The sequence below is a fragment of the Talpa occidentalis genome, unplaced genomic scaffold, assembly GCF_014898055.3.
Source record: "Talpa occidentalis isolate TD23 unplaced genomic scaffold, MPIMG_talOcc4v2.1 talOcc4.5, whole genome shotgun sequence".
In the NCBI taxonomy this organism is placed as follows: Eukaryota; Metazoa; Chordata; class Mammalia; order Eulipotyphla; family Talpidae; genus Talpa; species Talpa occidentalis.
Genome location: NW_023604861.1, coordinates 71,790,053 through 71,800,601, shown reverse-complemented (window position 1 = coordinate 71,800,601; position 10,549 = coordinate 71,790,053). Strand labels below are relative to the sequence as shown.

Genomic DNA, 10,549 nt, shown 5'->3' with positions numbered 1-10,549 from the left:
AAGATTAAAAAAAAATAATAATAATCTATTAAAATGTAAGGAATCTATAAAAAAAAAATAAAAAAATAAAAACCTGGAACATAGCAAGCAAAAAAAAAAAAAAAATAAAAAAAAAAAAAAAAAAAAAAAAAAAAGAGTTTTCCCGCCGTCGCAGGGCTTTCGCGTCCGGGCTGCCCGGGCGCAGGCGTGACTGCGCATGTGCGGGCCCGGCGACGCCGCCGGCGGCTCCCGCGCGGGCGAGCCATGGAGGAGGCGGAGGGCAGCCTGTTGCGCCTGTTCCCGCTGCTTCTGCCCCAGAACAGGGCGAAAACAGTGTACGAAGGATTCATTTCGGCTCAGGTATCCGGCCAGTTGTTGCTCTTTCGCTAGGAGCGCCACCCTTGCAAGGACCAACTCCCCGCTGAGAGTCTATGGTGGGAGTGGATCGGCGCTCCCACCGACGGCTTTTGAGAGGGCGGCGCGCCGGACGCCAGCGGACGCGGGTCTGAGCGCTGCGGGCCGGAACCTCCTGCCGGAACCTCCCCCGGGCCCCACGCCGGGGACGGCGGCGCCCACGGGAGGCGGTGGGCCGGCGTGCGGGCCGGGAGCCTGTGGCTGGGGTCGGGGCGCGGGGGACCAGCCCCCAGCTCCCGCTTCCTCCCCGCTCCTCGTTCCCTTCTGCCCACGTGTCACCTTGTTTTTTTTTTATTTTGTGTTTTTATTTATTTATTTTTTGACTACCGTAATTCGAGCACCCTTTCCCCTCACCTCCACGAAAGTCGGTGCAGTGACATTCCTGCGAATTACAGTGTTTTTAGGAAGAACATTTTGAAGGGAAGCCTCCTTTTGGTTCTCCACCAAGTCCCTGGTAACTGATCAAGTCTAGTCGTGATAAAGTGTGGAAAATCTTAACGTTTAATTATCTGTGCTGATTCCAAGTGGTCGCGCCTGTTTTTTACAAATAGTAAGACGTGTGGGATTTTCAAGTCAGTCTCACTGGAGACCTCAGCCTTTTGAGATAGAAATTTTAAAAAGAAAACTTTACATTTTATAGTTGAGTAAATCAGGCATGGGAAGGTGGAAAGGTTGTTACTACTTGTCCATGATTGCAACAGGCTCCCTTAAACTCGGGCTGTTTCCTCTTAAAACGTTTTCTCTTCTCCGCTGTGCACAAGGGACCTTAGGTTGGAATTTTGAGTATGGACTTTTTGCTCCCTAACCATTCAATATCTTGCCGCTTCCACCACCAACACACATACTCTGTGAGGATAGAGACCCAATCCGAGGAATTACCATGTATTTTGGGAGTTTCCTCAGTATACAGTTTATCAAAAATATTGAGTGACTTACTACATTCTTTTGGTAGGTGAAACTTACCTACTGCTAAGCTTATTAGATGTGGATCTTTTGATGCCAGGTGATTAAAGAAAGGTCATAGATGAATTTCATTTGCTTTCAAACTCATTTGTGACCATCACAGAAAGCAGAGGTTAAAAATCATTGTTAGTTCTGGAATAAAGTTAATCTCTCTTTTCCGCCACCAATTGGATTTTGAATTATCCAATTGAAAATGATTCACTTTCAGTGTTTAGAAATGAAGAGATAGTAATTTTACTAAATTTTGCCCCCCCCCCCAAAGGCCTGTTACTTACATCTCATTTTAGTCATTTTACAAAGTATCATATACTTGTCTGCTAAAGCCTCTGAGAAAACATGTGAAGACATCAGCTTGAGACTAAGAAAATCATGATTTTCTTAACATCCTTGCTGTAGCTACAATTCTAATTTTGTACCTGCTTTAAACAGGGTTTTAAAATCATAACCTAAACACCTTAGCTTTCTTTTGTTTGGTGGAGCTGATATTTGTCTATATTTGTCTTGTGTATGATTTCAGTTACAATAGCAAGGTTGTATGAAGTTTATAAATGATTATACTTTTTAACCATAGTCATCATTTTACATTTGCCCCATTTGATTTATCATTCTGAGTATGTACATGTAGTTGGATGTATATATAGATTATAGATTATTTTCTTGAACAGTTTGAGATTAAGTTGCAGGCATAGTGTCCTTTTGTCCTAAATCCTTAAGTGTATATTTTAGGAGAACAAGAACACACTACAGCATAACTATAATACCATCATCAAAATCAGGAAATTTAATCATGGTATAATACCATTATCTAATCTGGAATATGTACTCAAATTTTGTTAATGGTGCAATCGTACATTTTATATCTCCTCCCATTCTGGTGTAAGCTCTTAAATTTAGTTGTCGTGTCTCTTTTATAAGGAGTAGTTCTGTAACAGGGTGATACCTAGGAAAAGGGGAGGTTCCAGGTTCCCTTCCCCAGCCAAGGGAGGGTAGAGCTGAGCAGGGATGAGAAGAAGCTGGAGAGGAGACTGTAGAAAGAAGGAAGGAAAGGATGGAGAGCCAGAAGGGAACCTGAAAGAGGGACATGAAGAAGCTGCACTAGCTTCTCTGCTTTGGACTGATTGAAACATGTGGGTGAGAGACCCAGGTGGAGGTTAACAATGGCAGCTTTTATCTTTTATTTTGGTTTTGCTCTTTTCCTCGCAGACTTGTCTGGCTGTTTCTGATCCTTTTCTATGGGTCCCCTCTGGAATATGCCTTGTAGCAGGCTTTTGGGCCTAAGTGGCCCTGCTTTGGGCCAACCCTCTTTGGCTGGACATTTACCCATGAAGGGATGGGTAACTTTGGGTGCTTGATTTGCGAACCGTATTCATCCCCTTTTCTTTGTTGCACATTGATTGCGTTAAAGTTTCTTTTTATTAAAGGTCTCATGTTTTGTCTTGATGTGGGTGGCAGAACCTATTTAGAGTGGGCAGGTTTGGGAGTTCTGGGGTGCCCCTCTCCTTTATTCTGTAACAGTTCTTTAGTGTAAGGGCAGGAATGGGCATAGTGCAGGTTTTCCATGATACAAGCAGACCGGGTAAAGGAGGAGAGAGTCCTGGAGCCCTCGGTGGCTTTTGCAAGCTTTTATTGGGATTTACCAGGTACACCGCAGGCAGGGGTGCGGGGGTGGGGGTGGGGGGCTGGGACCCTCCCAGCCCCCAGCAAGCCTTCACTCTATCTGGGCTCTCCAGCATTCTCTGGTGATCTTGTTCTCTGCTGCTCTCGTGGTTCTGCTTCTCATAGTTCTCTGCTTTGTTCTGCTTCTCCTGGTTCTTCCGTTTGGTCTTACTCTGCTGGCGTCTCCGTGACGCTGCCCTTGTAAGCCCAGGCTTAGCCCAGGTGAATCCCATCTACATATGCCCACACCCTACTCCAGGTGCCCGCCATCAGGCATGCATTCAAGACCGCAAGGATCCATCATCTATCCTGATGGCGGGAGGGCAGAAAAGCCTGACATTTTTCCTTACCCTACAGTGGGCACCTGGAGTGGGGTGTGGGCATATGTAGGTGGGTACACCTGAACTGAGCCTATAAAGGTGGTGTCACGGGGACACCAGGAGAACAAGTGAGAGAAGAATGAAAGAGAAGGGAGCAGAGAACAGAACCAGCAAGAGAGAGAGACTGCTGGAGAGCCCAGGAAGAGTGAAGATGCCCCGGGGGCTAGGAGGCCTACCAGCCTCTAGGCACCCCTGCCTACGTGTACCTGGTAAAATCTTAATAAAAGCCCTGAAAAAGCCACCGAGGGCTCCAGGACTCTCCATCCATCTGCTTGGATCATTGAGAGCCTGTTCTGTGGCCTTACTGCCCCTACAGTGTGGAAAAGTTCACAAACCCGTACTGCAAATGTGTCTTGGAACCCAACACAATTTATTCAGTGACTTAGAATTACTATTTCCCTTATTTATTTTGGTGCTTAAGTTGTCCCAGAATTAGACAGTGAGAACACATTTTTATTAAATTTTTAAGGTGTTGTATTTTTCTGTTAACACTGTTTTAAAAGTATCCTATAGATGCTGATATGTAGTGTTTTTCCATCACTTATTAAAGTTATGTAATTTAAGTTTCTTTGTACCTGGGAATTACTTAATGGAAGTTTTAAAAGATTCTCTGGTGGAAAGTCTTTTATTTTTATTTTTGTTCTTAGTTTTGTTGCATTGTGATTAGACAATGTTGTTTGTAAAAACTGCTGGGACATATTGATCCTTTTTTTTGGTGATTGTTCCATGTGTGATTTAAGAGGTATTTTCTCCATTATTAGGTTATTCCTTTCCTCTTGTTTGAGCTTTGGTAGTTTGTTCCTTCAACTCATTTCATGCATCTTTTTTTAATTTACTGGCTTAAAAGTTAGTTCTAACATTTCTTTATCCTTTAAATGTTTATATATTCCATAATCATACTATAATATCATTTGCTGTATAACTACTACAAACCTTTAGTGACCGAAAAAAATAAAGAAACATTTATTTCACCATTTCTGTGGTTCAGGAATTCAGAAGTGACTGATAGTTTATTGATTATGATAGGTTATTGATTATGATTATATTATTGATAATGAGATCTTTCTTTTATAATAGTCATTTTGTACTACAAATTTTCCTTCAAGCACTTCTTTCGCTATATCACAGAAGAATCTGTTTTTTTTTTTTTTCAGTTTAAAATACTTGTTAATTTTTTTTTTTAAGATTTATTTATTTATATACAAGAATGGGGGAAGGGGCCAGAGATGCGGGGTGAGAGGATTCACCAGGGACAGAGTGGGAAACAGAGCAGGAAGACAGACCAAAGTACATTGCTGAGGGGAGCAGCGGGCGAGACACGAGAGGTCTGTCCTGCCATGTGGGTTTCTCCCTGGCTGGCAGGGAGTCGAACTCCTGCTGCAGTGGCTGCAGATTGCTTTATAGATTGCATCTTAACTCCTGCGCCACCAGGGAGGCCCAAAACACTTGTTAATTTTTTTCTCTGACCTATTGGTTACTTAGAAGAGTGATATGTTTCTAAATATTTGAGGGTTTTCAGATTTTTTTTGGTTGCAGATTTAAAATTTTGTTGCAGAACATAGTTTGATATAATTCTTTATATTACAAATACTGGCCTATCTGGCAAATGTTTTGTGTATAATTGAAAAGGACATATATTAATGTTGTTGGGTGGAGTGTTCTAAAAATGTCATTTAGGTCACATAGGTTCATGTTGCTATTGAAGTATTTTATATCCTCACGGATTTTGTCTACATATTTTATTATTTAAAGAGGGTGTGAAATATCCAACTGTAATTGTTGATTTTTCAATTTTTACTTTATAACAATTTATATCATATCAATTTTTGCTTTATATATTTTGAAGTTCTTTTGTTATTACATGCACTGTATTGTGAAGTAATTTTGATGTGCTGACTCCATTATGACTTGATATGACCTTTTTAATCCACAGTAATAATTTTTGTCCTTAAATTTGTGTGTTATGATATTAATATAGTGTGTTAAGCTTTGTTTAACCTACCAGTTATTACCTTTTACACGAGGGTTTTAAGGTCATTTGCAGTTATTATGAGTATTGATATATTTGGGTTAAGACCTAATATCTAACTTTTTTTTTTCCCTATTTGTCTCATGTTCTTTTAAAAATACCTCTTTCAGAGTTTTCTGCATTTTACATTGAGTTCTTTTATAATTGCATTTCGTCTCTGCTGTGGCTTATTAGCTGCTTTCCCCTCCTAAGTAGTTGCTCCAATATTTGTAGTATATATATCTTATACCTGGGCCTCCCTGGTGGTGCAAGGGTTCAGATGCAACCTATGAAGCTATCCACAGCCACTGCAGCATGAGTTTGATCCCCAGCCAGGGAGGTGACCTACATGGTGCAGCAGACCTCTCTGGTCTCACCGGCTGCTCCCCTCATTAGTGTATTTCAGTGGATCTGCCTGTTCTGCTCCCCACTCTGTCTCTGGTGAATCCACTCACCCCCCCCCCCCACACCTCTAGCCTTTACCCCAGCTCTTGTAAGCATAAATGAATAATTCTTTTTAAAAAAAACTACATCTTACAGCTCTTACGCTCTAGCTTGAAGTAATATTAGGATTCCAGTTTCTATGCATTATGGTTTATCAGCTATATCATTTTCCTCACTCTTTTGTAGTGTTGTACAAATGCTTCTTTAACTTATGATCTGCTTTCAAGTATACTGCTTCCCTTAGTGTAAGAGTGTTACTTCCATGCCTAGTCTCCTGGCTTTTGTGCTATTGTTGTCACGTATTTTATTTTTATTTCTTATATCCCTTACAATACACTGTAATTAAAAAAATAGTTTGCTCTCTTTATTGATAGACTTATTTTTTTAAGAACAGTGGTGCAAGAACTGGTGGTGCAAGTGGTTAAGTCTAAGAACTATGAAGCTATCTGCAGCCCTAGTTCAATCCATGGCTAAGTAGCTAACCCACATGGCACAGCAGACCTCTCTTGTTTCTCCCACTGCTCCCCACCGCAGTGTATTTCAATCATCTGCCTGTTCTGCTCCCCAATCTGTCTCTGATAAATCCTTTCATTCACCCTGCAACCCCCTGCACCTCTGGCCTATACTCTAGCTCTTGTATTGTAAATAAATAAATTAAAAAAAAAATAAAAACAGTTTTAGAGTTATATATATTTATTGAATTTTTTGTACAAATTATGGTATTATATCTCCTTTGCCATTAAAAGAGTTTCTCCTGTTATATTAGTATGGTACATCTGTTAGCTATTATTATAAACATTAGTATGGTATATCTGTTAACTATTATTATGAACGTTATTCAGATCTACTTAGTTTTTACCCAATGTCTTTTTTCTACTCAGAATTATAATCAAGATATTACATTGCCATGTTTTTTAAGGCTTTTTCTGGGCTGTGATGGCTTTTCACACTTTTCCCTTTTTTTTTTTTGATATTCTTAACTTTATGATTGCGAAATTACACTTTTTTTGAGGAAGATTAGTCGAGCTTAGTGTAGGATACTAGTGTCCTTGAAATTGATGTGTTTCTCAGTGATTAGACTGGTGTTAGGGGTTTTTGAAGATTACATTGGAGTGTAAGTACCATTTTATTATATCAAATCAAGGGTATATACTATTAATGTGATTTATGACAGTTGATGTTGACCTTGATCACTTAGCTGAAGTAGCATTTTTCAAGTTTCTCTTTAAAGTTACTCCCAATCCTCCCCGCCCCCTTCCACATTTTGCTTATTGTTCTCTTTGAAAGAAAGTCACTATGAGCAGCCCCTACTAAGCACTAATTGAGTGGAGAGTTATGTTATTCCTCCTTTAAGATGGAATAAGTTATGTGGAATTTTTCTGTATGAGCTGTATGGGAGATTAACTCCCTCACTTGTTAATTGAGTTATTTATATCAGTATGGACTTACAGATATTTAGTTTATTGGGTTATAGTCAATACTGTTGTATTATGTTCCTCAAATTGTTCCAATTTGGCACAGTTATTTAAAAGGATATTTAAAAATAAGAGGAAAGGTCTTTTATATTTACCTATATATTTACTGTTTCTTTTATTCTTTGTTGTGTATCCGTATTTCATTTCAATTACTTTTTTCCTAAAGTTCTTCCTTTATTTTAATTTCTCATAGTGCATGACTTCTGATGAATTATTTCAGTTATTTTAAGTCAGAAAAAACTTTACTTGGGCTTTTGAAAGATAATTTCACTGGTTATAAAATTCTAGATTGGCATTTTTCTTTTGGTACTTTAAAAGTGTTTTTTCACTATCTGGAATTACACCCCATGCATGATAAATTGCTATTCCTTATCTTTATTCCTCTTTTAAGTATGTGGGCTTTTTGGGAAGATGCTTTTAATGTTTTTCCTCCACACTGTGGAGGTTTTTTTTTTTTTTATAGTAAGTGTATATTTTCATTTAATTTGGAAATAACTGCAGCCATTTCTTCAAAATCCCCCTTCCTCCCTCCCCCACATTGGGGATTCCAAATATTTGCATTTAGGACACTTTAAATTGTTCCATAGATCACTGATAGTCTGTATATGTGTATATTTTTTAGTCTTTTTTTTTTATTTTTGAATTTTCTGTTTCTTTGCCATAAGGCACACTAACATCATCTTTTGCAAGGCTTTATCTGCTGTAAAATCATCTAGCATATATTTCACTTCAGCTGTTGCTGTTCATCTTTTCATTTTGGGTCTTTCTATCTTACGTGTATTACTATACTCGTGCTTTCCTCTACCTTCTTGAACATATGCAATATATTTATAACTCACCTTTTAAAAGCAGTTTTGTCATCTGCCTTTTTTGCATTTGTTTTCTTTGTTTTTTTTTTATTATTATGAATCTTATTTTCTTGCTTTTCTGCAAACCTGGTATATTTTGATTGTGTACCATACATTGTATATTTTAACTTTGTGTGCTCTTTTATAATCTCATAAGTATTTTTGAGATTTGTTCTGAAATGCAGTTAAATTACTTGGAAATAGTTTGACTTTTTCTATGGTTGCTTTTAAAATTTGTTAGGCAGAACCAGAGCGTTAGCCTAGACCAATTTGTCTCCACTAGGCAGCACTTTTTAGAATTCTCTATACAATTGCTGTGGTTGTTGGCAATAATACTACTCCTTACATTGTGTGAGTTTGAACATTGTTTCGTGTGCTCCATTCTCATGGTTCCCCTGTCTTGGGTGGTTTTCGCAGCTCCATGGACCAGTAGGTACTGAACTGTAGACTTTGTGAGGAACCCTTTAAACTGTTCTAGGTGTACTTTCTGTGTAGTTCTTTCTTCTTCTTGAACTTCTATTTGGCACTATGATTTGTGAATTCTATATGGCTTGGTCTCCTGTAACTCATCCTGTCTTCTCAAATCAGGGAGAAAGTTAGAACTATAATATTTGGTTCTCCATTCCTGCTGCCCTGAAAATTTTCCTGGCAGTAAAGCTGGACAATAACAAGGATTTTCTCATTTGTTTATTTTTCAAGGGTCACTGTCCTGCACTGCCCATTATTTGATATCTGAAAAATCATCGTTTCAAATATTTGGTCCTTTTTTATTTTATTTTTTTAAAGTTTTAGTTTTTTTTTTTTTTTTAAAGATTTATTTATTTATTTATACAAGCACTGGGTACAGTCAGAAGCGTGGGAGGGTGAGAGAATTCACCAGAGCCAGAGCGGGGAACAGAACAGGCAGACTTGGTGAAATACACTGCTGAGGGGAGCAATAGGCGCGACAGATGAGATCTGTCACGCCATGTAGGACCCTTGCCAGTGGCCGGGGATCCAACTGGTGCTGCAGAGGCTGCTCGCTGCACCACCAGGGGAGGCCCTATTTTGTCCTTTTTAAAAAGTTAATATAGGAATGTAAATCTTATTTCTGTTGTGGGTAGACACAGAAGTTCCCTTTCAGTTTCTTTAAAGTTTTATTATGTTGTTGTTTTTTTTTTTAATTTTGCTTTGAGAAATCTCATGATTAATCATACTGTTTCCTATATAAGTTATTTGATCATTTTTCTTAAGACTATGAACTTTCCCCTTATTTTAAAAGTCCATGCACTAAGATATATGAGAGTATGTCATATGAGTCACTTTTCTCATCTGTGTGTCTTTTTCAGTATGTGAATTTCCAGAACATAAACTTGATTATAATTTTAAACATTCTTTTTCACTATTTTGTTTTCTTTCTAAGGGTCTCCAATTATTTTTGTATTGAACTTTTTTTTTTTTTCCTATTTTCCACTTCAAGTACTTTTGTCTGATATCTTTTTAAAATCATTTTCTCATTTGGTAACTTTCTTGTGTTTTCCTTGCTGCTTTATTTTTTTTAGTCTGCCTTGAGCACCTATTTATTCTTCCATTTTAATAGTATTTTGTCTTTTTTTCCTCCAGTTCCTGTTCTTAGTTTCTCAATCTGGGTACAATTATTTACTTAATGATATATAATTCATAATTGTAATTTACTTTTATCTTGTGTTTTATTTTGTTTGTTTGCATGGGGGTTGTCATTGCTTGAAATGTTTTGATTCTCTTACTCTGTTGTCTTGTAGCTTGGCATTAATGATGACAGTATCCTTGTATTTGTGAAAAGTTTGCGCTTTGCAATAGTTTATAAAATTCCCGGTTCATGAATACTGTCTTTTGATAGTGAAACAAAGTGTAGTGTATTTAATGGATGATTTCTTTGAGTAATGCTGTGGTAGGAGTTGAATATTATTTTTTCTGTAATATAAGATCCTAGGTTTCCCACTTTCATTGCTTTTCCTTTGGACTCCAGCCTCCAAAGGACATCTCTGTCTGCATTACTTACCTTGTAGATCTAAATTTCTGTTCTAAGACTGGCACCTTGACTTGTAATCAGTTGAGTCCCTTGCCTATAGTCTATAGAGCTTTGCTCTGATCTACCAGAACATCTTATTATATTTGTGCTTAGCCCAATCCCTTCCCCTCTTCTCTTCCATGCACTGGTTTCTGAAACCCTTCCCCACCAACTTTCTAAAAGGACTCGCTGTGGGAATCTTAACAGTGAGCTCTCCTGGAAGGTAGTTTATATTTTATTTCTAATAGGTAATTTGAAGTTCACAATGTTCTCTGTCTTCTGATTTTGCTGAAGACATGGAATTTTGTGGTTCTATTTGTTTTTAATATTGACCAATATAGTTTTGGGGGGAG

The 10,549-nt window shown here is 38.1% G+C and overlaps 1 protein-coding gene across 2 annotated transcripts in view; it reads left to right on the top strand.

Moving 5' to 3' along the window:
- Positions 1 to 213: 213 nt before the first annotated feature.
- FANCL (FA complementation group L) overlaps positions 214 to 10,549 on the top strand; it is an 88,474-nt gene continuing 78,138 nt past the window's right edge. For both annotated transcript variants that reach the window (XM_037526831.2, XM_054701549.1), the window contains exon 1: positions 214 to 339. In XM_037526831.2, the coding sequence (XP_037382728.1) occupies positions 244 to 339 (96 nt within the window). In that variant the 5' untranslated portion in view covers positions 214 to 243. The remainder of the gene's footprint in view (positions 340 to 10,549) is intronic.